This window comes from Meriones unguiculatus, chromosome 5 (assembly GCF_030254825.1).
Source record: "Meriones unguiculatus strain TT.TT164.6M chromosome 5, Bangor_MerUng_6.1, whole genome shotgun sequence".
NCBI classification, from domain to species: Eukaryota; Metazoa; Chordata; class Mammalia; order Rodentia; family Muridae; genus Meriones; species Meriones unguiculatus.
In genome coordinates, this window is record NC_083353.1 from 1570319 (window position 1) to 1597807 (window position 27489).

Here is a 27489-nt window from a genome sequence, read left to right on the forward strand (position 1 = left end):
TGGAACTTAACATTTTCTGTGTCTCTGACAGCTCTGGACATATTTTCTTCATCCCCACTACATTAGACTTTGATAAGAGTGCGCCTTGGTGTGAGAGAGGTCATGTTAAACAATGTAAACTGACAGTGGAATGACCAGAAGCAGTTGGTGGTAAGCTGGGAAGAGCTGTGGACAGAATGCTGCTTGAAGCTCAGAAGACAGCGATATTAAGGGTAGTGGTCTCACATCACCACATCGCTTCCCCACATTGCAACATCTGTGTGCTTCCCAAGGAGCTGCAGTCTCCAGCAGACACCTGTTCCCAGCTAGCTACTAAGAACAATTAGGGGATACATTCAGTTCACACTTACCCAATAGTATGATTCTTAAACTAACCTGTAACACAGAAAAGTGAATTAACTCTCAGTCTGGTGCCCTCCCTGGTGGTTATTTCACCTTGTGAAATCTCTTAAATTGTAGTCGAGGGCTAGGGTGGTAGCTCTGTGGTAAGAGACATACCCAGCATATACAAGGCCTTGGGTTTAGTCTCCAGCTCCGGAAAAGAAATTCAATATGGTTGGATGAATTATGTCTGGTCAGTCAGAATAGAGATGTGATAGTAGTATATTTGTTTTAAAATCCTGTATAGTTATATGGTTGTGTTATACAGTTATATAGATCGCTGTTGTTTGGAAAAACCAACTTTGCACTTAATGGAAGCTGCAGTTTGAATATAAAATACATATCAGTAGTGTGTGAACATTACTGCAAGAACTTTTTGTTTTTTCCTTTTTTTTAAGATTTCTATTCAGTTCTATAGTTCTATGATACTAAAGGAAAACAAAACCAGCTTCTTGCAGACCACTTCTATGATCTCAAAATGTGTGTGCCTGTCTCCCTCTGGAAAGCAGAAACTAGCTGGGCTCTTTAATTCTGACATTGCAGGTGGAGAGCTCAGTCCCAACATAGAGCTTCCCCAATTCAGACACCAGTTGGAATGTGCGGACCTCTGAGACTTATAACCGCCTGGCTGTCAGTTGTCATTCCCTTGGGTTTAGCTTACTGGTCAGCCACAACTCAGGGGAATACTGGTGTTTACTAGTTTAGTTTAAAGGCTGTTTTGTAGGAGACGAATACCACTGGGTTTGGTGCTACATGCCTGTGATCCTAGCGTCTGGGAGACGGAGGCAAAGGATTACAGTGAGTTTAGAGGTCAGCCTGGACTGCATAAGCAGTTTCAGACCAACCAGGGATACATAATGAGACCCCTAATACAAGAGTAAAGAAAGAAGATGACAACAACAGGAAACAGGTAGCTAGACAGAAATTGGTAGGATGAGGTTTGGAAATCTTCTGGGCCCAGGAATTCCCACTCCTGTGGGGCTGGAGCCACCCCTCCCAGCTTGTGAATGAGTTCTTATTCAATTTCCTACAAGCTTCCACATGTTGAGCTGTGCAGAAATGCTCTGAACCCCACCTCTTTATGAAGTTATGGGTTCTTTATGAAGGCTTCATTATAAAAGCATGATTAGAACAGGATGATCCTGTAACAGTGTGACCAGAAAGGGTGTGGCCTAATACTAGAAGACTGCATAGGAAAACCCAGCGGGGCCTGTCTATCCAGATTCTTGGCCTCTGCAGCAATCTGTCCTCCCAACTATGGGACAGGGCCTCCATTGAAATGGGTTTTATGAACAATCTACGAGATCTGAGAATTTGTTTATGGCCAGCCTGAGACAGAAAGATATGGGAAGCTCAGAAATATCTTTGTTTTGATTACTTGCCTAGGGGAAAAGACATTTTAGTTTCTAGGGCCTTCAGGGAGGAGAAAAGGGCAGAGGAAGACTGTGGTTCCTGACACCTAAAGCACCTCAGCATTACAAGAGACTGTCCAGGGCTGGGGTGCAGCTCAGTGGCTAAGTGCGTGATTTCATGTGCAGGGTCCTGGGTTCTGTTCCCAACTATGGAGAAAGAGAAGGTTAAAGGACTGTCTTGCATGGACCCTTACTGTTCTGAAGCCAAACTGAACCAAAAGGCTGTGGTTCTATGAGCCAGAAACCATGGATGAAACAGACCAAGATGGGCCTGTCATAAAATCAGAAGCCAGCACACCCGTGTTGTGCTTGATTTCTCATGAACAAGTGTGTCCTGCAGTTTACCATGTTCTGTCTTGCTCTACAGCAGATAGTTATTCTTTTTGCTGTCTTTTTTTTAGCTTTACAATTATGTGTACAGGGATTTATTTATTTATTTTAGACAAAGGTAGATTTTTAGAAAACAATTCTGTTTCACTGGATGGTTTCTGCATTCGTGAGCAGAAGTAACTGTCTTTTATAAACAGCTACCAGCAAGGCCTTGGGAATGGCAGCCCTGCACAATCTACTGCACAGCAAGGCCTAGTTCCCAAGGGGTCTCTGTGTATAAGAATGCACAGAGATTTTCTTACAGGTGCATTGGCATTCAGAGCAGGCTTCTGTCCTCACACATGGCATATGGAAGGGTCAGCAACAGTAAGCTGGATTCCCTCTCCTGGGGGAAGGAAAGTACCTTCCCTCTGAGCCTATTTTGGAAATAGGCATTGGTTTCTTCTGTCACTGTCTACAATATGCTAAACAAATGTGTTGCTTACTTGGTACCCTACTTAAACATCTGTTTAAAATAAAATTATGAAAAAAAAGATTTAAAAAAGCTGGCTAGTTGGCATATGAATGGCAGCATGTGTAGACCTTGTCTTTGTTTTCTTTTTATAATATGTATTTTTATGTATATGGGTGTTTTGCCAGCATCTGTGTCTGTACCACAGATGTGGTTGGTACCCATAGAGACCAGAAGAGGGTGCCAGAACCCTTAGAACTTGAGTTAACAGGTGATTGTAAGCTATTGTGTGGGTGCTGGAAATTGAACCTAGGTCTTCTGAAAGAGCAGCAAGTGCTCTTAACTGCTGAGCCATGTCTCCAGCCCCAACCATCTTGTTTCTCAAATGTAGAGAACCTAATTGGAGGAAAATTTATGCATATGAAACGGACCAAGGAATACCATTAACAGTGCCTCTCAGGCACAGCATCTTGAAGGAGGAAGGGAGGAGTGATGACTATAGAAAAAAAGACATATGATATAAAAAATACCAAATGGAATTTGAGGCTGTGGCAGTTCATAGTGATTGAGATCTAGCTAGAATCATCGAGACCAACCTTTGTGCATGTCAGTGAGGGAGTCTCTAGATTAGAAGTGCACAGCACTATTTGTGGGCTTAGGATTCAGGACTGAATAATAAAAAGGAAAAAGGCGAGCATCAGCATTCTTTACTGTCTGCTTCCTGACTGTAGTGCAGTGTGAAAGCTCCTCACATATTTATCACCATGCCTTCCTCGTGATGGACTGTACTTGGAAACTGTGAACCAAAACAACCCCTTCCTTCCCTAAGCTGCCTTTGGTCCCAGTAGTATGTAAAGTAACTAATATAGAAGCCAAAGAAAACAATTATAGACATATGCACCTTAGTTCACTTGTTAATTTTGCCATGCTAGAGATGAACTACTGCACTATAAACTCAGCCCATGTATGACTTTAAAAGCTACAGACAAGAGCTAGTGAGATGGCTCAGTGGGTAAAGCATTTTTGCTTAGCAATACAGTGAATTTGTTTGTTTGTAAACCCTCCAACCTCACCGCTCATGAATTGTGTGTAGGACGGGTTTCACAATAGTGTAGGTTAGCCTGAAACTTGAGCAGTCTTCCTGCTTCAACCTCTGAGTACTGAGGTAACAGGTGTGAGCCGCCATGCCCCACGCCTCTCCATTCTTAAATAACTATACATCTTTCTATTTAGTAATTACATAGATGTGACTGATGTCATAGCAGCTGCAGACTAACAGTTGTGTTCATCTTCATTAAAGTCATTGGCCTACAACTTGGAAGGATATGGATAGCTTAGATTCATATTTCCTCAGTCCTTTATTTTATGTCTCCTTTTATCTATTTAGAATCTCCATAATGAATGGATCCAGTACAACAAGCACGTCACCCAATGTGAAATGCAAAGAGGACCAAGGGTTAAATGGGCATGAGGAAAAGGAAAACCCATTTGCAGAATACATGTGGATGGAGAATGAAGAGGATTTCAATAGACAGGTAGGCAAAGGTAGAAGGTAGTCACTATCCCAGTGAGCTACTGTAACCTTTTGCTGTACTTGTAGGAACAGTGTTGTGGTAAATTTAAATGATACAGCCTAATAAATGTTTAGTATTAGACTATAATTATTACGCTGGTGTTATCTAACCCCACTATCAATCCAATAAAGACACAGACACGTGTTATAGCTTATAAAATAGCCTTTACCAGGCAATATATAGCAAGCCTATAGCTAACATCAAACTCAATGGAGAGAAACTTAAATCAATCCCACTGAAATCAGGGACAAGACAAGGCTGTCCATTGTCCCCATATCTCTTCAACATAGTACTTGAAGTCCTAGCCAGAGCAATAAGACAACTAAAGGAGATCAAGGGGATACAAATCGGAAAGGAAGAGGTCAAAGTGTCACTATTTGCAGATGATATGATAGTATACATGAGCGACCCCAAAAATTCAAGCAGAGAACTCCTTCAGCTGATAAACACCTTCAGCAAAGTGGCAGGATACAAAATCAACTCAAAAAAATCAGAAGCCCTCCTATATACCAAAGACAAAAAGGCTGAGAAAGAAATTAGGGAAACAACACCCTTCACAATAGCCACTAATAACATAAAGTACCTTGGTGTGACCCTAACCAAGCAAGTGAAAGACCTGTTTGAGAAAAACTTCAAGTCTCTGAAGAAAGAAATCGAAGAAGATATCAGAAGATGGAAAGATCTCCCGTGCTCATGGATTGGTAGGATTAACATTGTGAAAATGGCCATACTGCCAAAAGCAATCTACAGATTCAATGCAATTCCCATCAAAATACCAACTCAATTCTTTACAGACCTTGAAAAAAAGATTCTCAGCTTCATATGGAGAAACAAAAAACCCAGAATCTCCAAAACGATCCTGTACAACAACAGATCATCTGGAGGTATCTCCATTCCTGATCTCAAGCTGTACTACAGGGCAACAGTAATAAAAACTGCATGGTACTGGCATAGAAACAGAAAGGAGGATCAATGGAACCGCATAGAAGACCCAGAAATAAATCCACACACCTATGAATACTCGATATTCGACAAAGAAGCCAATTCCATTCAATGGAAAAAAGACAGCATCTTCAACAAATGGTGCTGGACCAACTGGATGTCTACATGCAGAAAAATGAAAATAGATCCATATTTATCACCCTGCACAAAACTAAAGTCAAAGTGGATCAAGGACCTCAACATAAAACCAGATACCCTAAATCAATTGGAAAAAAAAGTGGGGAGCAGCCTAGAACTCATTGGCACAGGAGACAACTTCCTGAACAGAACACCAACAGCACAGGCTCTAAGAGCAACAATCAATAAATGGGACCTCATGAAACTGAAAAGTTTCTGTAAAGCAAAGGATACCGTCATCAAAACAAAACGACTGCCTACAGATTGGGAAAGAATCTTCACTAACCCTTTATCTGACAGAGGACTAATATCCAGTATATATAAAGAACTAAAGAAGCTGAAAAGCAGCAAACCAAGTAATCCAATTAAAAAATGGGGAAGAGAGCTAAACAGAGAATTCTCGACAGAGGAATATCGAATGGCAGAAAAACACTTAAAGAAATGCTCATCCTCATTAGCCATCAGGGAAATGCAAATCAAAACGACCCTGAGATATCACCTTACACCCATCAGAATGGCCAAGATGAAAAACTCAAGCGATAACACATGCTGGAGAGGTTGTGGAGAAAGGGGAACCCTGCTCCACTGCTGGTGGGAATGTAAACTGGTACAACCACTCTGGAAAGCTATCTGGCGCTTTCTAAGACAAATAGGAATAGTGCTTCCTCCAGACCCAGCTATACCACTGCTAGGTATATACCCAAAGTTTGTTCAAGTACACAAAAAGGACACTTGCTCAACCATGTTTATAGCAACTCTATTTGTAATAGCCAGAACCTGGAAACAACCCAGATGTCCATCAACGGTGGAATGGGTACAGAAATTGTGGTATTTTTATACAATGGAATACTACTCAGCAATCAAAAAGGAGGAAATCATGAAATTTGCAGGCAAATGGTGGGATCTAGAAAAGATCATTTTGAGTGAAATATCCCAGAAGGAGAAAGACAAACATGGGATATACTCACTTATATAGACCTATAAGATATGATAAACATAATGAAATCTATACACCTAAAAAAGATAATCAATTGAGCGGACATGGGGTAAGATGATCAATCTTCATTTAGAAAGACAGATGGGATGTGCATTGAACATATGACAGGAGTCTACTGAGCGCATCTGAAAGACTCTAACTAGCAGTGTTTTCAAAGCAAAGACTCATGACCAACCCTTTGGCAGAGTACAGGGAATCATAAGAAAGAAGGGGAGTTAGTCTGATTGGGAAAGGATAGGAGCTCCACAAGGACCAAATATATCTGGGCACAGGGTCTTTTCTGAGACTGACATTCAACCAAGGACCATGTATGGATATAACCTAGAACCTCCACTCAGATGTAGCCTGTGGTAGCTCAGTAACCAATTGGTTTCCCAAAGTGAGGGGAACAGGGACTATTTCTAACAGGAACTCAATGACTGGCTCTTTGGTCTCCCCACCCCCGAAGGGAGGAGCAGTCCTGTTAGGCCACAGAGGAGGGCTTTGCAGCCAGTCCTGAAGATACCTGATAAAACAGGATCAGATGAATGGGGAGGAGGTCCCCCCTATCAGTGGACTTGGAAAGGGGCATGGTGGAGATGAGGGAGGGAGGGAGGGAGGGACTGGGAGGGAATGAGGGATCGGGACATGGCTGGGATACAGAGTTAATAAAATGTAACTGATAAAAAAAAATAAAAGAAAAAAAAAAAGACAAAAAAAAAAAATAGCCTTTACCGTCGTTAGCACTGCAAATATTAACCCTCTAAACTAACTTTACCTCCCTGCCCCAATCTTGAGTTACCTCCCATCCATGGTCCCAAAATACTTACTAATGTTCTCTGTCTCCTCCATCCATGATGATCTGGCCATGTGCTCCTTTCCTATGCTAATCCATGGCACCAGCCATTTCCTTATCCTCTGATCCTGTCTTCTCCTCCTCCTCTCCTTGTGATCCCTCAATCTCAGCCTGCGAACCCCAAACCCCACCTCCCTTTCTTCTGCCAAATCCCAAGCTTCAGCATTTTCAGTTAACAAATCAGCTTTAAATTAGGTGGAGCAAGGTTTACACGACAGGTATACTTGAGAATGTGCTCATCTGAGCAGGGACAAGATCTTGGGGACCAGTAATTAACAGAACAGGATGGTTCTTCTAGTGTTCATAAAGGCTCAACATACTCAGAGAATGAGTATGGCCTTAGCATCCAGAGGCTTATAGCTCATGTTAGAATCTATAGCTCTGCCTTCTAAGCCAAAGGCTTGACTTTCTAAATCTTCCTAAATTCTCAAGGACCTGTAGTCTCTCCTTCCCTCTTCCCTTCTGCCCTCCATGGGTCTCTGTCTTCCCCATACTTCCACCAACCATCCTTTTTGCTGGTTATGCAGAGTTCTTCCCTGCCCTCTTGCCCCCACTGACACTGCTGCTACCATTGTTAGTGGTGGAGCCTACTACAGCACTTGGCTGACATGCCCTTGCTGCTCTTGCATATCTCATTCTGGAATGTCATATTAAAATTGGTAAGACAAGAAGATACTTTATCAAGGTTTCCAGGCCACAGTTTCATTACCATAAGATTCACCTCAAAATCCATGGTATGAAAAACATTTCATGGGTCCTATGAGATGGCTCAGTTGATAAAGGCAATTGCTATTATGCCTTATATCCTGAGTCCAATCCCCAGGACGCACATGGTAGAAAGAGAACAAGCTCCCTCCCACAAGTTGTCCTCTGACATCCACATGTGTGCAGTGACACATGGGCATCTCCCTCCAACAATAAACACACATACTAAAACCTTTTAAAGCTGTAATCCCTAACACTAGTATGTCATTGGTTTGGGCGGAAGGTACACACCCCTGTGCATGTGGAGGCCAAGTGTGAATACTGTGTGTTTTTTTCCTCTCAGTCTCCACTTTAGTTTTTAAAGAGGAACTCTCAGTGAGTCTGAAGCTGGTGAGCGGCTGGACTGCCTGGCCAGTAGTCTCCACATTTCTTCTGTCTCTGCCTCTGGACAGTGGGTTTAAAGGTACACACCACCACACCTTGCTTTTAACACGAGTGCTGGGGATCCAAACTCAGGTCCTCATGTTTGTACCACTTATCTGCTGAGTGGTTTCCCCAGTCCTATCATGGGTCTTTTGTGGTGGAAATGTTCGCTGATGGATGGTCATGGTGGTGCATGCCTATAATCCCAACACTTGCAAGTTAGAAGTAAGGGGATCAGGAGTTCAAGGCTCTGTCTCAAAAAAAAAAGATGTTGAACGATATGAAGCTTTTAGAACCAGATTAAAATGTCATCTGAAGAGGAGACTTAAGTTTTCAATAAGGAAATATCATTTGTTTGGGATCTCAGCAAATAGTGATATATGATAGTACGTACTTGTTATCCCAACACTGCAGAAGTAGAGTCAGCAAGAACAGATACAGAGAGCCTGACCCAGACAGACAACAGATGTGATCTCAGGAAGTACAACTCAAGGGGCTGAAAAGATAACTACAGATAAGACTGCTTGCTGTTCTTGTAGGAGACAGGAGTTTGGTTTCCAGCACCTACAATGGCAGCCCCCACCTCCTGTAACTCCAGTCCGGTGGATCTGGTGCCTTTCTGGCCTTTTTATTTACCTGCACTCATGTGCACTTACCCTCCATTGAAAATAAAATGTCTTAAAAGAAGGATAACTCAGAAAATGAAGAATTCTTTTAAGAAACACAAGTTACATTTGTGAATGATTTATATTCTCACTCAGATAATTTTAATAGTAATAATTTAATACTAAAATTATAGAGACATATAGAGAGAAGACATTTGAGTATGTTGGAGGGCAAACACCAATTCTATACAACTTGTAGGATAGTGCCACTGGCAAGACGTGACGTGGAATGTCTATCAGGGGACTGCTCCGTTGGGTCTTAAGGGTCTTCTAGATGCATATTCTCTAACCAGAGGATTTTCTTCCTGTAAGCTCCAGTCATTTCCCCATGAATGTCTAATAACTAAAGTCAGAGTAGGCATGATGTTCATTCATGCCTCAGAGTTGAGACTCAGGGTCTTTTGTTTGTTTTTCTTTCTCTTCTTTTTCTTTTTCCTCTCTCTTTTTTTTTAATGTTGTTAGTGCTAACTTCCCAACTCTTATGCAAAGAAAATGGAATACTGCTATTATAAGAGAAATAGATACTTTTAGGCAAGGTCCTAAAAGAAACAGCAATGGTAAAATACTTGAGCAAGGGAGTATGTATGAGAACGGAGAGCAGAAATGTGGTGGCTTATACCTGTGGTCCTAACACTTGGTATGCTGAGACAGGGTGGTTGATGAACATCCACAGCCAGCTTAAGCTGTATACATAGTTCGTCCAGCTCTGGCACAGACTGAGGAAAATAGAGTATGGATAGAGAAAATAAATACCAGACATTTCAAAACACAAAGCTATACATTCAAGGCTTAGAAATGCTTTATTGTTATTTAAGAGCTTCATAACCATATAATTTATGAGATTTTAAATATTTGGACAATTATAAATTTAATTTGCTTTTCTTAAGCTGGGTAATAGAACATGCCTGTAATCTCAGCACTTTGGAGGTTCAGAAGTTCAAGGCCAGCCTCAGCTATACAGAGAGTTCAAGACCAGCCTGGGATATATGAAACTCTGTCTAAAAACAGAACAACAGAAAGAATAAAAAACTTGATATTGGTGATTTTTCTGAACCTACGAGGCACAGTTGAGGTGATTTTTGTTGTTGTTTGATCTATTTTATTTGTGGAGGCAATGAGCTATGAACCTATTACCCAGCAGGAGGTGGGAAAGAGATTTGGCAGGCATGGAGTGGCCCATCGAAGTGACTGAAATCTACAGAGTAAACACTGTCTGCAAAGGAATTGGAAAGTCTTACATCTCTTTAATTAAGTTTGTGACAGTGTTTAAGAAGTACAGAGTAGTTTAAATATCCAGTGTTCTTGTACAATGTCACTTTTGTATTGTCACATGCATTTTTGGTGATGCACCAGAAAGTGTCCTTTGTATCCCTCTAAGGTTCTGAAGGTATTTTTCTGTGTTTTTCTTTGGGGTTCTTATTATCAGAAAAGTGGGTCAGGAGCTAATATTGGTTTTGATTTAATTTTCAGAATCCAAGTTGCAGACCAATTACATACTTCCTATGTCTTTTGCATATTCCCTGTAAATGGGAAAATTAAGAATTTTGTTATGTTTTTTGAATCAGGGTATCTAGAACATAGACCAAGCACCTGTCTCTGCTTCCTGAGTGCTAGAATAACTGTATGCCACCACATCTGACTAGAAACAATGCTTTTGACAAGATCAAAGAAAGAATCCAAGCTAAAATGATCTTCCATACCACCATAAAAATGGAGGATAAAAAATAAAAGCAAGATAATCAAAACCAAAAGTAATAATAATAGTGTGTCCATAAAGACCTGCCATTTTGGTTAACTAAACTCTTTCTTTACGGTTATTAATTTTCTGTTCCTATGAGAAAATACCATAACCAAAAGCCACTATGTTAGCTTATAGTTCTGGGGAATTACAGTCAGTACATCATGTTTGAGAAGACACAGCAACAAACAAGCATTGGAAGCAGGAGCAAGAAGCTGGCTGATGACATGTTATCTGCAAATTGGAAGCAGAAAGAACGAGAACTGGGCTAGGGCTGGAAATCTTAGAGCCTGTCCTCAGTGACATCCTTTTTCCTTCAAGGCTCCACAACACAAAGGTTCTGTGCTGTCCGTAACTAAACAGCATCACCAACTAGAGAGCAAGTATTCAGAAACCTGAGCCAACTGGGAACATTCTCATCTCAACCACAGTAGTTATCAGAAGCACATTAGCTCTCCTGCCCAAGAGCTCTCCAAGCTCTTCCGAGTTGCAGACTGAGGACTCCTAAAGGGAACGGCTGGGGACCTGGGACAGGTCATCCTCTGGGATAGTACCTCTGAGATTTCCTCTTTGTTGGCAGGTAGAAGAAGAGCTACAGGAGCAAGACTTCTTGGACCGCTGCTTCCAGGAGATGCTAGATGAAGAGGACCAGGACTGGTTCATTCCAGCACGAGACCTGCCTCAGGCTGTGGGACATTTACAGCAGCAGTTCAGTGGACTGTCAGTCAGCGACACTCATGAATCTGAAGACATTTTGGTAAGAGCCTTAACTAGTTCCCCGTGTGACATCCGAAAAGAATATGGGAGTTGGAGTCATAGATGCTCTGTGTGGCCCTATACCCTACATTAAGTCTCCAGAGCCCCTGAGCTACTATGTCTTCACCCCTTAAATGGTCCCCAGCTCTGTGAAATTATAATAATCAGCTTTCATTTACTTTGATGATCTGCACTGGGATAAAGGAAAGAAGTTTGAGTTGGGCTTCAGTACATCACTTGATACTGTCTTTCTCTTTCACTGTTTGTATTTAACATTCCATCATGTGCTAGGAAAACTTTCCGTTAGAAGAGTACACTCCCAACAGGCTAGTTTGCACTTCAGTTAAATCAGGGAAGTGAGTTCCTTGCCTTCTGTTTTGACGTGGCTGGAATTCTGTGAGTGATCCATAGCTTGTGAGTGGCTATGCCCTGGAGTGAGCCAAGACTCAGGGTATTCACAAGAACAACAAGGGTCACAGAAAGATGAGAAAAATAGAGGATTTGGTATCCAAGCTAGTTTTAAAGGAATATTGTTTTTCACCATGCTAATTTGTTCAGTGGCATGAAATGCTGTTTGGAATGAGTATCATTTATACATTCAGGAGACTATCCTATAATGAAGTGGGAAGCAGGAAGGAGGAGCCTCTGAGAACAATACAGCCTTCTAGCTGGGTGGTCGTGGTGCATGCCTTTAATCTCAGCACTCCAGAGGCAGAGGCATGTAGATCTCTGAGTTCAAGGCCAGCCTGTTCTAAAGAGTGAGTTCCAGGACAGCTAGAACTAAAACAGAGAAATCTGTCTCCAAAAAAAAAAAAAAAAAAAAAAATTGTCCTTCTTTCCCTAAGTCTTACCCAGAAGGGTGCTATGGTGTGGAACACATACTTAGCATGTATCAGACTCTGGGTTCATTCCTAATCACTGCAAAAATAAAGTTTAAATGTCTTTTTTTCTTTTTTTCTCCCTTCTTCTTCTCTTCCTCTCTTTCTTCTTCCTCCTCTTTCTCCATGTGCTTTTATCTCTCCGCAGGGCTGGGGATTTGAACCTTGCATATGCTAGGCAAATACTCTACCAGTAAGCTATATCCCTAGCCTGGAAATAAGTTTTAAAGTGCAATATGTCATGAAAGCAGAAAGGTGACCATTGGTATGGGAAGGAATGAGAGACAGGGTTAGGGCCAGTGTAATGTCTATGTATATTATGTTATAATGAAACATTATTTTGCATGTTCACTAATTTTTTTTAATCCTGAAAAATAATAAAATTATAGCTTGCTTTGAGATATGTTTTTTCTTGGTTCTTATTTCAGAGCAAAAGTAACCTGAATCCAGATGCCAAGGAGTTTATTCCAGGAGTGAAGTACTGAGCTGTTGGAAGCTTCCAGAAGGACTTGTCTTGTCCCCATACCTGGGGCCAGCAATGTGCAAAAAGGCCAAGCTGAAGTGGTGGTGTGCAGCCAAGGCGGGTTGGGTCGGGAAGGTGGTTTAACTGGACACTGTGACTCTGAGCAACTAATGTTTGAGGTACTACTCTCTAAGCCTCTGAGCCTGGCTCTTCTGTTCTGTTGACTTGTTCAGAGCAGCTTCCATTTTATTTTATTTTTGGTGAGCTCTTTGGAGTTAAGCAACTGCAGTTATTTTCCCTTTGTAAGGAATGTTATTTGCATTTAAGCAAAATAAGCTGACCAAGGAAACAATATTTAAATAATTTTTCCTGTTGTGTGCCTACCAGGAGCAGGGCACCTGGAGAGCTTAAGGAGTTTGGAGCTAGGTGGTAAGAGAAAGAAACAGAAGAAGCAAACCAGATGCAACACTCAGTTCCCCATCCCCTGACATTTCTATGATGAACTAAGGTGTCAGTGGCCCACAAAGCTTTCATCTTCTGTCCTGAATTCTACTCAAGGAAAACAGATTTGACAGTTCTTGGATGAGTGTAATGTTGGATGGATGCAACGTACATACCCGAAGACCTCAACTTGATGGTGACTGTTTTTTAGCTACTGCTGTCCTGTTGTTGGTGTGTAGCTGCTGCCACTCACCATTTACAGGTGAAAGGTTACAGAGGGTTGCTTTGTCTTCTTGAACCTCATGGGGGCTACTCCTGGCTTTCCCCCACAGCTCTAAGACACTGTTAGCCAAAGTCTGAGATGGGCCTTTAGTGTTAGATACATCTTGAATATTTTTAGGCAGTTTTGTTTTTCTAAGTCACTTAATATTTAAGTCTTACCGTGTCTTAATTCCCTCAAAGACTTCTGTATTTTTTCAAGGAAATACATTTTTTCCAGGCACTAGAAAGCTGCTCAGTTCAGTTTCGGTGTTTCACCTGCCTTACAGAGTGATTCCCAGAAACTAAGCTACTGAGGGGTCCCGCCCAAGTTCATAACAACTCTTGGCTTTCCGTGTACATGAAGATGTTATTGGGTATGACTGCTCCCATAAACCAGCTTTTTAAATTTCCTCATGGTCCTGTCAAGGTGCACTCTTAGTTCTACCTGCAACTTACTAGGGTTTTGTTAATACTCTGTGGAACTGAATTCCACCCGGACCTGGTGTTATGAGTAGAGATGAAGGTGTTAGTGTCTGATGGGTGAAAGAGTAAGTGTCCTGTCCTGACATATTCCAGGACAAGGGACTTGGGAGGCCTGGGAGTGCTGTGGCTTCTGTGATGCTGTCACTGTGCTGTGACAGGTCTGGAAAGATCTTGTAGCTTCCTATAGTCTGTCAGTTCAGCATGTGGATGTGGGCAGAGACTGGAAAAAAAGGACTGGGTCAGAAAAGTTGAAGGATTTTTCCTTTTTCATGAGCTGGTTGGCTGACTTTCCATTTTGTCTTGGTGCAAGGGTAGAACCCAGGGTCTCACTTGTGCCAAGCTAGCCCTACCGTTGAGCTGTCCTCAACACTCCCTTGACTTGTAGACAGCCCCAGCAGTTAAATACAACTTTGCTCTCTTCCCTCGAGTCTCATAGGATGGCATCTTGTGAAGGTGGCCTTCCCCATCAGGTCACATCATAGAGTAGCTCAGGGAACTTATATGGCCAGACACACTAATTCCCAAAGCCTCTCCCTCAAGAGAATGAAACTAGGAACTTCTGGGAGGACTTTACTCCTGCTACCTTTAATAAGGAGAGGGAGGGTATGGGTAGGGCATAAAAAGATTCTCTGCTGCAGTCTCCAAGAGGCTGTTGGAGTTCAGAATGTATCAAGATAGCAGGAAGATCCCTGAGAATTTCCATCAGCATGTAGTGCACTCCTCTGAGTACCTAGCTGGGAGTCCTGTGTACGCCCGAGAGGTTTTGTTCTTAAGTTTTGCTCGTTGGAAGCCAAGCTGCTAGGAGTGGTCCAAGAGGCCTGCCTCCCCTCCTGCTGTGCTGGTTTCAGGGGTACATCTGGTTACTACTACTACTAGATAGAATACTGTTGGGCGTGCCTGGAAAGCAAGGGCTGGTGTGCTAGATCCACCTCAGAGGCAGGGTGCTGACTCCAGGCTTGGGAGATACAGCCAGTGAGGTGGTCCTTGGTAACGTGTGAAGTGACTTACTCTGTGGCCCAGCTCTTCTACCAACTGTGCTACCATGTGAGGTAGCACAGTTTACTCCAGACTACAGAGTTTGCCAACTTAGCAAGAGTTTGGGGCCTCCCCCACCCCACCTGAGAATTTATGCTCCAATAGAAAACAATCTTAATGGTTGCTGGTCTGGCTGGGCCCAGTATTCATTTATTAGTGACTGAGTTCTAATTATGATTATTTGACCCTATAACTTTTTGGGGAGGGGGTAAAGAAACACCTCTTTGGGCAGTTTGGACTGCATCAGAAATGTGAGGTAGCCAAAGCATGGGTACTGTAGCTCAGGGTTGGGGACCAGTTTATATCTATAGTGTACCTAACTTTTGGTTATCATATAAGCAAGGCAGAAAATATTCTAAAGAGAAGATTGGGTGTTTTTTTATTGAACCTAGGACCTCACATGTGCTATGCAAGCACTACACCAAGCTGTATTCCAGGCCTGTGAAAGACTGGGTCTTGGTAGCACCCCTATTTCCAAAGTCATAAGACCTGCGATTGCTTCATGTAAGGCTAACTGTGGCTTAAAAATAAATGTTTTTAGTGAACTGCTAAGCATTTTCGAGGTTATTGTTATATTAAGGGTTCATTTTGACTTTAGATGCAGGTGAACAGCTCTGTGAGTTAGCACCTCAATGAGGATCTGGGAAAGGGAGACAGCCAGAGTAGACCTCTTGGAGCTGTGGTAGATAAGCATGTGACTGCCTGACTTCCTGGGTTTGTCTCCTATTGCTAGAGGGGACAGGCCTGTTCAGTAAGGGTCTTGGTATTACTTGCTATTAGTCTTTGTTTACAGGATGCCAAAGACAGGAAATCAGAGGTCTGACAGATTTGACTAGAATTACCCACCTGGTACATTATCCCAGCCACTCTCCCCTGGGAGAATAGGGGCAGGAGACATAACACTTCCAAGCGGGGAAGAGCAAAAAGGGTGCTGACTTGTGAAGCAGGGACCCTGACTGACCTTCTATCCACAACTGCCATGAAACTCATTGTCTCCAGGAATGGTTAGTTCTGGGATGGCTCAGGGCAGCAGGTGTGAGCATCTACCAAAGCCCATCCTGCTACCCTGAGGACCAGATTAGATAGTCACAATCTGGAAGGAGGTGGGTCCTGTCATGCATTTGGGGACCTTCCTTTTTCATGTTTAATCTCATATGCAGAAGCTACTGGTGGTGATGGGAACAGAGCAGGAAACAATAAAGTTGACTGCATATTACTTGGCCTCTGTCCACATCACCTAACCCACTCTTGGATCCCAGAGGTTTCCACTTCCTGGGAATAAGGGACTAGGATTTTAATCACACTGCTTTCTTCAGGGTATCAAGCTAAGGAGCCACACTTCCTGTTCTTGGGGAATTTAACCAACAGGTGTAATATATATAAACTTTTCTGTTTTGTTGCTTATAATTTAAATGGAAGATTTGCTGAGCTCTCCTTCCCAAATTTACCTTACTACTTTTTGTTTAAAATGAAGAAACAGTCTAGGTTACTTATTGTTAACAAGAAAAAAATTGGTAGTTCTTAGGATCAAACTCGGGAACTCACACAACTAGGCAAGCATTCTACCAATGAGCTTACCCCTTATTCTTGTCCCTGGGTAATGATACTAAAAAAAAAAAAAAATTTTTTTTCTTTTTGAGTCATCTTGCCCTGTGGTCCAGTCTAGACTTGAACCTCTGGTCCTCCTGCCCCAGCCTCTCCAGTGCTGACACTGTAGGTGTAGACCATCAGGCTGTTCTAAATATAATATTGTACTGTTACTAAATTGTTTTTCAGTACTGGGTGTTAAATGGACAATTTCATGCATTGCTGAGAAAGTTTTCCAACAGCAAACTACATCCCTTAACTATAAAATGTATTTCCTGTAAAGTAGTACGTCTCACTCTATAAACACAGAATTCTGTCCTGCCAATTGTGAGCCATCAAAAATATTTAACAGCTAGATGTTGGGGGTACACACCCTTAATCCCAGGACAGAGGGGGCAGAGACAGGAAGGTCAACACATTTCGGCCAACAGGGAGTTCAGACCAGCCAGGTCTACGTAGTAAGACCCTGCCAGTATAAGTTAATAAACTAGAAAAGTGGCCCCCCAACAAGACAGCTTTGAGCCGGGGTCTTTAACTAATGATGCATAACATACAAAAGATGGAACTTCTGGGCTTCAGTGTCCAAGTCAGAGTTTAGGAACTCTGTTCCAGGGCTGGAGCTGCAACCACCATATTCATCTCTCCTAGAAAGCTCTTTCACATGCCGGTCCTCAGGCCCCAGTGTACCTTTTCTGGACATTTCATGTCAGTGGAATTAAACACACAGGTCTCTTAATCTGGCATTGAGGCGTTCTTTCACTTGTTGAGCAGTTTCCTGTTGAGTATACTGCATTTTGTCAGCCCCTTAAGCTTGGCTCTCCAACTCCACTTTGGCAAATCCTCTGCATACAGGACCTGGGAGCTGCCGTGCTTCTGAGGAGCCTCAGCCACTGCAGGTTCTTATGATTCTCAACTTATCAAGAACCTTTGTGCTTTCTAGTGCAGGCCAGCACTTTTGAAGTACATGAGGCCCATTTAGCAAGGAGCACAACTGGACAGGGTATGAAACTGCACTGTTCTTTTACCCAGAAACAGTGCTGAAACTGCTGAACTTTCTAGTCATGCCCATGGGTAACGAGAGTTGTACAGACTGTGCTAGACAGGTGAGGGAAAGAGGTGGTGGTGATGTTCACAGGAGAAAGGCGAGGCCAAGTGGAAATGGAGGAGCCAGTGGAGCCCAGTAGCTGCCTGGCACCTCCAGTGAACTTAGGTCCAGATTCTGGACCCTTGTCTCTATTGTATTTAAAAGCTTGTTGCTCCAGGAACACGGCTTTTAAAATCTAAAAAAGAAAAAGGAATAAAAAACAAAAGGCTGGAGAGATGGTTCGGCAATTAAGAACACTGTCTGCTCTTCAATATGTTCCTGGTTCAATTCCCAGTACCTGCATCGAGGCTTAAAACCATCTGAAACTCTAGTCCCAGAGAGAGAATCTTTCTTTCTGGTCCCTGCAGGTACTGCATATATACTGTGTATACATGCAGGCAAAACACCCAAACATAAAATTAAAAAAAAAAAAGCCCTAAAAATAGTCTCCCTAAAAACACCAAAACTGAAAAAAAAAAGTTACTTAAAATTTTGTTCTACCAGCATCAAGTGGTGGCTGTTGAAGAAGTCAGTAGGTGAGAATAAACGCCCTTGCTGAGGTGGCCCCTTCTGGCTAAGCCTTTTGGACATGTGTGCTGTGCAGGAGATGGAGAGAGGAAAAACCACACAGAGGTTAAAGCAGTAGCACTGCTGCACATCTGGCTAATCCGCAAGTAGAGACTACTCCCTGGCAGGAACAGTTCCAGAGGAAAGACCCTTCTCCCAGGGCTGGCAGTAGCGGCCAAAAAGGCCTGAGGGACAAGTGTAACCAGGCCAGGTGAGCAGCAGTCAGGAGAGTTAAGTGCCTCCTTGGCTCTTGGGGATTCATTCACTCAAGAAACAATAAAATGTCCTATATGCCTACAGCTACCAAATCCAGTTAAGTCAAAATTGAGACTATGGTTGTACCGTGCCCCAAGTCCTACTGGGAACCTTGGGAGAGGTTGTTATAAATCTTGGGTTATTCCCCCCAGAGGTGGGCATGGACACAACTTAGTTCCATGATGAGGAATGATAACTCTGCCAAGTGGAAACTTGGGTCCCAGTTCCTGGCAGCCAAAGCATGTAGTGTAGAGACACTAAGTGTAGGGCCATGGTGTGCCTCGAAGCCCTGTGGGTGCATGCAAACCCAGCAAGCACCTGGCGTGGATCTTTAAACCTAAGCCTGCCAGGCTAGCCTGCTGGAGGTGCTGAAGACATGCACAGCAGTGTGCTGAGGCTACCATCCTGAGGAAGGGAGTAAAGTGCATTTATTTCTTCCACATGTATTTCTGAAGAGGAAGACCCCCTTCCAACGTTCACGGTCATGGGATGGGGAGGTGGGCAGACTCTAGAATGTGTAGGAATAGAAGGCGATGGCGTTGGTGCTGTAGTCCATGGGAAGGTGGTGTCCAGCGTGCCTGGCACCGAGGCTGGCACCCCCCAGGGCAGAAGAATGCCGGAGCTTCATCAGGGTGAAGCTGGAGAAAGCGTTCTGTGCCTGCAGATCTCGGCCCTGGGTCAGCGCCAGGAGAAAGCCTGGAGGGAAGAATGCAGAAAGGAGACCAGCAGCTGGGGTTTCAGTGCAGATGCTAGAGGTCCCATGCCAAGCATCCAGCAGAGACACCAGGATGATATGGGTCCTGGAACTAGCATCCCGAAAGAACCCACACAACTCAACTCCAGAGCACGCAATACCCACCATTTCTTGGTGCCAAAATCTAGTGGGGGACCCTTGCACTTTCAGAGAGTCTAATGGAAATCCTACAACTGGCTGAACTGAGGCTGACATGCTAAATCCCTTCTGGCCAGAATGGTGACTAAAGAAGGGTGCCACCACGGGTTATCACACACTGGTCTGAGTTCTAAGGGGGTGGAGAGATGGCTTCATGATTAAGGGTATTTGCTGCTCTTTGGAGGACCTGGGTGCAGTACCCAGCACCCACATGGTGGCTCACAATCACCTGTAACTCCAGCTCCAGAGGATCTGACATTGTTTCCTGCCCTCCTTGGGCACTGCCTGCCCCCACACACAGACATAACTGCTGGCAAAAACACCCACATAACATAAAAGTAAATAAATGTTAAAAAAGGATTAATACATCATTTAGAATAGAACATCTTTTCAGGGGCTCAAAAGCTGGAGCTGCACAGCTTTTCAGTAGAGCACAGGCTTAACAAGCACACACCCCAAGAGGAGCTCACAGGGGTTAGATAAACAGAAGAAAGGGGCCACTTCACCTTTCCAGCTGTGTCCTTTGTCTTCAGCCACATCTGCCCACCCAGACTCACCTTCCTTCAGCAGCTCCCAGCTCTTCCACACTGAGCCCACACACAGAATGGGGAGGCCAAGCTTCCCTTGGAACAAAACCTGGCAAAAGGACAGAAAATCGGACACTGCCAGGCTGACAAACCCTACACCTTGACAGTGCGAAACAGATGGACAAGGGGATTAAAGAAAAAAAAAAAAAGGCAAGGAGGAAAACAGGAGTCATGAAAGCAAGGCAGAGAAGACAGGAATGGTCAAATAAGAGGATGAAGATAGCGCCACATGAAGCCAGTCTACATACACAGAAGCACATAGAGTTTGATGGGACAATGTCACCGCCCTAGGCCAAGGGCCAGACCTCACCCTCCTTTGTGTTCGCCTCAACTCACCGGGTCAATCTTTGGCAACACTGCTACAATATGTCTGCCCAGCATCTCACCAGCCTTCCTGAAGATGTGCTGGCAAAGAGGGTCTCCCTGCTGTGCACCTGGGGAAGGTGAGGGGAAAGGGGCTCAAGTATACAGAAAGCACCGACACTAGCCACTCTCCCTAAGTTAAGACAGCAAGCTCAGGGCAAGTTATTGTTAAGATGGACACCCACATTGGTAAGCAGGCCTTCTCCCATCGTTCCAGGGACCTCCCTTTCCAGTGCCCAGCTGGAAGTAGCTCACTGTGCTTACCAGAGTAGTAGGACTGGGACCCAGTGAGCCACTGTATCACTACTGGGTCTGTCCCCATGAGTCTTACAGCCCAGTGAGCTCTAAGAAGACTGCTGATTTTCTTGTCAGTGACCAGCACGCCCAGCACTGTGATGCTAGCTAACCTCATCAGGGCTAGTGGTTTTTGTTTTTGTTTTTTTTAAGGGCTATTTTTTTTAAGCCTCAGTCCAGAAATAAACACATGTAGGCTGCCCTGGGCTAAGGAATCCAAGTTAAAGAGAAGCAAGCCTCACTAAAAAAACAGTATGTAAACATGCATGCTCCTCCCAAAGCTAACACAACCTGCGTTAGCTTTCCAACCCTTGTTTCTGTGAATTTGTCCAAAGGACACCACTTCAAGTTCTCAGACCCAGGCTTGTAGACTGCATCAGCCACACAGCCACCAGGGAGAGAAACAGGCAATCCAGTGCTGCCTTCTCTTCGCCCTATCCACCACACTAAGCTGAGCTGCACACTCCAAGTTCCTTGTGAGACTCCCACCAGCAAACCATGCACCGCACTCCCATCAGGCATGCTTTTGGGTAACCAAACTACATATAAGCTGGCACCTACAGTACCTTCTGCAATTTTCCGGCAAAACCCAGCAAACTTGGATTTATCAAAATCCCTATACAAGTGGGTGAGAATTCCCAGCCGATCTGGCACCTGAGGAACACAGAGACACAAGCAGTCAAGAGACACAGAAAACTGCTGGTCGGTCACCTACAGTGACCTTCCTAGTGTGTCTACTGAAATGACCAAAATATTTCAGGGCTTTTTTCTTTCTTCAACAGGGTTTCTCTATGTAACGTTGGCTGTTCTGGAACTCAAACTGTGGACCAGGCTGGCCTCAACTCACAGAAATCCGCCTGCTCCTTCCTCCTGCGTGCTGGGATTAAAGGCATGTATGGCCACCACCAGGCTTTTCCTTTTTCTTTTTTGAAGCTTTAACAATTACGGAAATTTGAGATTTCTAAGTTGAATAGTTTTTTTTTTTTCTTTTTCCTCATGATCAAATGCATTAAAGAACTCTTGAAACAATTGCTTCAATTTGAGCCACACTCTCCTGCAGTCCCTGCTCACAGTGGCAGACCAAAGGCTCTGGAAAGTACTGCAATCAAGAGATGGACTCATCTCCCAGACTGTCTTCACCACCACCAATCTAACACATGTGACCCTTCTGAGTCCCCAAGAATGCAGAGACTCTTCTGAGTACATTGTAGCGGGGACAGGGTAAGTGTGAGCATCTACAGAAATATTACTAAGTGTTTTATACACTTGTCTCACTTGGCTTTGCTTAAATGTTTCTAAAAATGACTAAAATTCCTCAGAGGAAACAGCAGTCACTGGTCTGAACACACTGCCAACACTACTGTGGATCCTGCCCTTACCAACCACTTCTCCACCTTGCTGTTCTGACCCACCCATCTGACCTTTATCCCCCATCTCCTGCAGCCTCTCCATTGGAGTCCCCAGTGTCCTACACTCGGTGTACATGACTGTAGGGTAGGCATTACCTGGAAATAGTTGAACATGGCCTGTTTGACATAGCCAATATCATGAGGAGCTGCCTCCAGGTTGTCCATAGAGTCAAACACAATCTTCACAGCTTGGTGTGAAATCCAGTAAGCTGCAGGGAGCAGAGGACAAAGAAGAGAGCCAATCACAGAGCCAGTCTCCTCACCAAGAAGGGCTCTCAGCTCAAGACCAGTTAGAAGTCAGTGATCAGTCAGTGGTTCCTGGTAGTGGAATGAGGCTTTTAACCAAACTGTGTGACAGACCCAGACAAGGGAAGGCTGGTGGGAAGACTGAGTAAGTGAACTTGTCACCAGCTCCCATTCAAAGACAAGGGTGGTAAACTGTCACACAGCTGCAGTCACAGCATGGGCTGGACTCAAAAGCCACCAAAGAAGTGTATACATACTGCCTCAAAAGCAGTGTCAGTGGGGGAAGTGTTTCCAGACCCCTTTCCCACTGGCAGGAAGTCTCTGGACAGTAATGGCCTTACCCTTCGGTTTCAATCCTTCCCTTGGGTCTCCAAAAGTCAACAGATGTAGGCTATACCACCATGCCATGAAGTAGATCCTGGGCATGAGAGGCTACTAAGAAGCAAGATGGTAACTGTGATTCTCCCAATACTATCCTGTACACCAAAACAGGTTTAGGAGCTATTTAGGGACACCTGTTTAGATTTAGTTACCAAGAGGACAGGAAAAGGGAGAGAAGCCATAGAAAGGGGTATGTTCAGGCCCTATGTGAGCTCACCTGAGCCCTCGTCTCCCATCATGTGGCCCCAGCCACCGCAGCCACTCTCAGAGCCATCAGGATTGACAAGCCTACAGTTGGAGCCTGTTCCAGAGATGAGCACAATCCCACCTGGGGAGAGGGTATGGGGGCTCAGTGTGGCCAAGGGCCCACGCAGAGCAGCAGTTTCCCACTGCAAAAAATTGGGGCAGAGACCAGCTTCCCAGTGGAGGGATGGTCTCAAACTCCCAGAACAAACAGCCCACTTGCTTCCTGTCCAGGGAACACGGCTCCCTGCCAGGCAGATTTCTAATGATCTTGGCTTTCTTGAGTGCCAGAGACTATTGTAGACCCTGTTTTTACAGTAACCATCAGCACCCTAAATTATACAGAGAGCGACCCCCACTTCTACATGACCCCCACTCCCGCAACTTCTCAAAGATGGGAGAGGTGTCAAAACAGAGATGGTCCATAAGGTAGCTGTGGCTGGCCTAGGACAGTAATCTGTCTGCCTGCAAGTTAAAGACCGAGAGTTCAATGTACGTGCTGACTTGTCTGCTGAGACTCAGTTAAGACACCAGCACACTGGGACAGCAGAGTCCTACTCTTTCTACTCGGCAGCCCCAGCTTCTGCCCCAGCAGATTCCACTCCTTGCTTCCCACACTATCACTTTTCCTGCCCTCCTCCTTCCTCCGTTCCCTCATTCCTGTCCTAGCAGGGATATTATTATGCCCAGGAAAGGACAACTGGGAGAGTAACGATGGCTGCCTTCCAGATATTTGTAAGACAAGTTTTGCCAGCTATAGGTGAGGGGCTTTCCCCATAAGAAAGCTTATTCTCAATCCCATTCCTCCCTTCACATCCTCACCCTCCGGTGTAGCTGTGGCAATGGAACCTGCTGCATCAGTGGTGATTAAGTAATTTTCACTCAGGCAAGGAAATCGGTCCCTCAACTCCTTTATCAGGAGCCTCACTGCATCCTCCTGCTCCCCACCACTCAGGGACAGGCCCTAGGCCACAAGGGAGAGGAACAAGCTAAGCAAAGGAAAAGAGGGAACAGCCCTAGAGCAGCTCCATTCCCAACCCCTCTCCTCCTGACAGCAATCTGGCCAAACTCAGTTCATTCACAACAAACCCTTAGAAGGCCATGCCTGCAGTAACAGCCTGGCTTAGGAAAGGGTGGAGGAAAGGAAGACTCAGGTAAAGGAGCAAGGTGAGGGGATATGGAGAAAGCAACTTGGTTTGACATATATGGGTTCTGGCTATGCCTGCATATCTATCTCCCTTGCATATATGTGAACTAGCCATAGCCATAGCAACGTGGGAGGAAGAAGAGCTAACATTTGAAGAGCCATCAGGTTGACGGTGCTGACCATTTTGGAATGCATCACATTATCTTACTTTCCCTATAACTCTTATTTGCAAAATGAGGAAACTGAGGCTTAGAGAAGGTAACTCACTTAAGGGCCATTATGTTGAATGGTAAAGCTGAGATTCTAATCAAGGAATAAATGGGTCTCTGGAGCCCCATGCTCTTAAAATACATTCTCAGCTTATAGATGATCACTGAAACCACAAGAACGGACAAGATCTAGGGCCCTGGCCTCTAGTCATCAAGTTCATCTAGTCCTACTGGCTGCCTGCCTCAGCCCTGCTGATAGCCCAGGCTCCAGCTGACTCACCAGGCTTCGAAGGGGTACCAGAGGATCCACTCCAGCCTTCTGTTTGGCCCTGTCCACCATCTCGTTGATCCTCTCCACACACTTGTCTGTGCCAATCAGCTGGCCCCAACAGTGAAAGAGATGTTAAAACAGCCTGCAAGGACCTGTGCTGCCCCTACCAGCTGCTAAGAGACCCAGCCACCACCTCAATAGGAGTTACTGTACATTGCATGAGAGCCAAGCCCTCTGGTCCCCTCAGGATGGCTTTTTACCCAGTGGTTTGTGCTCAGTCCATCTGCTTCTGCCAGGATCTTCCCATCCTCAGAAAGTAAAAGGGCTTTGGACCCTGTGCCTCCCCTACAAAACACAAGAGGGCACTCAGTCCTGATAGAATTGCAGACAGAGAGAGCCAAGCTTGCAAAGTAGTCCATTATAGTCTAGGGTAGAGAAGCTTCAGCAAACCCAACCATACTCCCAAACCTGCCTGTTTAGTGTCTGCTACACTCTGGAAAGGGAAGTGGGGCTTCGCTCATTTTTCCCTGGTTGGTCTACCTCTCCTGCAAGGTCCCACTTGCTCATCACCTGGACCTTACAATCTGTCTGATGTCTCCACACATCAGTAAGCCGCTGGTTGGCTGGGACTGCTCCAAACCAAAAGTGCATTCCGTTGTTTCATGTCTGCCTCTCGCGAGCTCCACGGAGTGAAGCTCCAAAGCTGACTTGCTCAGAGCCTGGCGGAAGCAACTTATGGCAAAATACAATGGAGGAGAAAAGCAGACCTCTTTACTCCTCTCACAACAGCTCAGGGCTGTTTCCATAACCATCTCCCTGCCACACCTGTGAGAGATGATCACCAGACAGGGAGAAATCTATACTGACTTCAGTAACTAAACCCTCCTGAGTTAAAACCCTGGGGTAAGGGTAGTTTAGAAGACTGATGTGTGGTGGAGTGATGTCCTACTGATCAGTACTTCGTGGAATGCAATAGACAATGAAGACTCCATGATCCAACTCAAGGAGAATATCAAGTTCAGAGGGGACATTAACTCATGAGATAGCAGACTAAAAATAACTTCTGACAAACTGGGGGAAATAATTTCTACCTGCCATATGAATATAACAAGGCTAAGGGCAAACTCCTACACTGTGCTCAGGGTTTTTCCTTGTTTTTAAGGTGTCACAAGTCAGAGGACACCCAGTTTAGCAATCATGGGAACAGACTTCTGGGTAAGGCAGCAGTGAGCTGCTAGGACACTAAATCCTCCTCTCACGTCCTGATTCGACACACCCAGATCCACAAAAAGCCTGTCTTGCTCAGGGGACAGGGTAAACCACCATCTTGCTCGACCTCGTCCTTGCTTTACACATGTGGCAACAGAAGCCAGAGAAGGCAGACGTCTCACCAAAAACCACGCTCAGCAGAGCTCCTTCTCAAAGCCCAACAGACCAGCTAGAAGGCAGGAACCCAGGACCTTCGAGGCCGACAGCAGTGAAGGGTCCCGGGCACCAGAACAAGACAGTGCTCTGGTGACAGCTGCTCAACTCCCGGGTTCACTTGGGCATAAATCTCAGTCTGAACTTCCGCCTCTTTCACAGTCCACCGTGACCCGCAACTTCCCACCTGACCCCATCTCTGCACAACTCTTCCCAGGTTGATAAGGCACAAGAGCCCCGGGGCGGAAAGTGGTGGCCGAGAGGGGCGTGGCCGCGGCGCAGCGCACAAAGGCACCGGCGAGGACAAACAGCCTCCCGCCGACCCGGCGCTCACCCTTCCACGCCGCCATAGAGCGCGGCCATGCTGCAGCCGTTCCCACAGGGCCCGCCGTTGCAGGTTCGCCCGCAGCTCCGGCTTCGTTTCCGCGCGCCGCGGCACCGCCCACGGCACGTGAGCGGGTGCGCACGCGCGGGACGCGGACGCTCCGTCCCGTCTCGCCCAGGCTGGCCGGCCTTGCCGAACTCTCGCGCTCCTTCCAGACCGCTCTGGAGCGCCGTGCTTCCACGCCGAGCCCCAGCTGAGGAGCCTGGCTGGGTTTCGACGAGAGAACTGCGAGCTGCCCGGCCGGAACAGCCGGCAGCCTCCGGGTTACTGTGGGATGCGCACTCGCAGACGCCTGCCGCGGCACTCCAGGAGTCTGGCGGAAATACCGTAGGGCCCCGGCCAGAGCCAAAGGGCCCAAACACCCCTGCCCTTGCTCAGGAGCCACATTGAAAGGCCCCAGGCTGTTGTCGCCTCGGGTCTACGTGGTGATGGGGATAGAGCCCGTGGTTGCTTGCTTGTCAGTCAAGCGCTCTGCAAGAGCCCAGTTCTGTTCTTTTTGGACAGTGACTCTTATGTATGACCCAGACTGGCTAGAATGCAGTGCTGGCTCAGTCTGCTAAACGTTGGCATTCAGAGGCCATATTGCACCTTCTGGCCACCACCTGTTCCCTTAATCAAACATGTGCAGTGAAAGTGAAGGAGGAAGATAGTGCTGGGTCTGGTAGAAGAGTGGCTCCTATGTGCCTCCTCCAGGTGGTCCCAGGCCCATTAGAAGCAGCTTTGATCGCCAGGAGGGCAGTCTAGCTCCTGACATTTCTTTGACAGTTCAGGTGGAGCCTCTATAGGGCTAGCCTGCCTCCCCTGGAGAAATCTTGAACTGGGATCTTCTCTCCCTGATAGCGAATTGGGGCCAGTTGTGTTTTGATGTGAACAGTTTGGCCTCCTATCTTAAACGTACCTCACATTCTGGCCGAGAATGACCTTAAACTCGTGGTTCGCCCGCCCCACCTCCCAAGAGCTGGGATGTTTTTGGTGTAGGCGTGCTTTACTTGAGTCAGTAAAGCACCAAATAACTCAAGAATAAAAACAATGTTACTGCCTGATAGAGAAACTAGAAGAAGGTCTTAATGCCCACTTGAGGCATTCATTCACAGTACATCAAAGCTGGAAAATACTTTATCCAACAACATTTTTAGAATAAAAGCTAATTCCACAGGATTCTAACTGAACAGATGCTTTGGCAGAAACATGAAGTAGTAG

At 45.2% G+C, this 27489-nt stretch overlaps 2 protein-coding genes across 12 annotated transcripts in view; one reads left to right on the top strand and one right to left on the bottom strand.

The window, feature by feature from the left end:
- Paip2b (poly(A) binding protein interacting protein 2B) overlaps positions 1 to 17270 on the top strand; it is a 61315-nt gene extending 44045 nt beyond the window's left edge. For 4 of the 5 annotated variants that reach the window (XM_060383459.1, XM_021641707.2, XM_060383462.1 and 1 more), the window contains 3 exons: positions 3962 to 4109; positions 11211 to 11387; positions 12693 to 17270. In XM_060383459.1, coding sequence (XP_060239442.1) covers positions 3962 to 4109; positions 11211 to 11387; positions 12693 to 12749 — 382 coding nt within the window. In that variant the 3' untranslated portion in view covers positions 12750 to 17270. Of the gene's footprint in view, positions 1 to 3961; positions 4110 to 11210; positions 11388 to 12412; positions 12658 to 12692 lie in introns of those variants that run through there. The other variant, XM_060383460.1, reaches the window with a different exon arrangement.
- A 1573-nt stretch (positions 17271 to 18843) lies between these two features.
- Positions 18844 to 26477, bottom strand: Nagk (N-acetylglucosamine kinase). 7 transcript variants are annotated; one of them, XM_021641673.2, is made up of 10 exons: positions 26239 to 26475; positions 24743 to 24827; positions 24492 to 24590; positions 23678 to 23819; positions 22830 to 22940; positions 22082 to 22194; positions 21143 to 21230; positions 20256 to 20353; positions 19890 to 19968; positions 18844 to 19136 (listed from the first exon to the last, which is right to left on the bottom strand). In XM_021641673.2, exons 1-10 carry the CDS (start codon positions 26265 to 26267, stop codon positions 18949 to 18951), a joined length of 1032 nt encoding a protein of 343 aa, XP_021497348.1. In that variant the 5' UTR covers positions 26268 to 26475; the 3' UTR covers positions 18844 to 18948. The 7 variants fall into 7 exon arrangements, with proteins under 7 accessions (XP_021497348.1, XP_021497350.1, XP_021497349.1 ...); XM_021641675.2 differs by lacking the exon at positions 26239 to 26475 and adding an exon at positions 25874 to 26204; XM_021641674.2 differs by lacking the exon at positions 22830 to 22940 and having other exon boundaries at positions 26239 to 26477.
- Positions 26478 to 27489: the final 1012 nt, after the last annotated feature.

Coding starts and splice junctions, on each gene's coding strand:
- Nagk (XM_021641673.2), bottom strand. CDS start 26,267: ATGGCCGCGCTCTATGGCGGCGTGGAAGG. Junction 22,195..22,829: donor GATGGGAGACGAGGGCTCAG/GTGAGCTCACAT, acceptor TGCTCCCTGCAG/CTTACTGGATTTCACACCAA. Junction 19,969..20,255: donor TGTTGCCAAAGATTGACCCG/GTGAGTTGAGGC, acceptor TCCTTTTGCCAG/GTTTTGTTCCAAGGGAAGCT.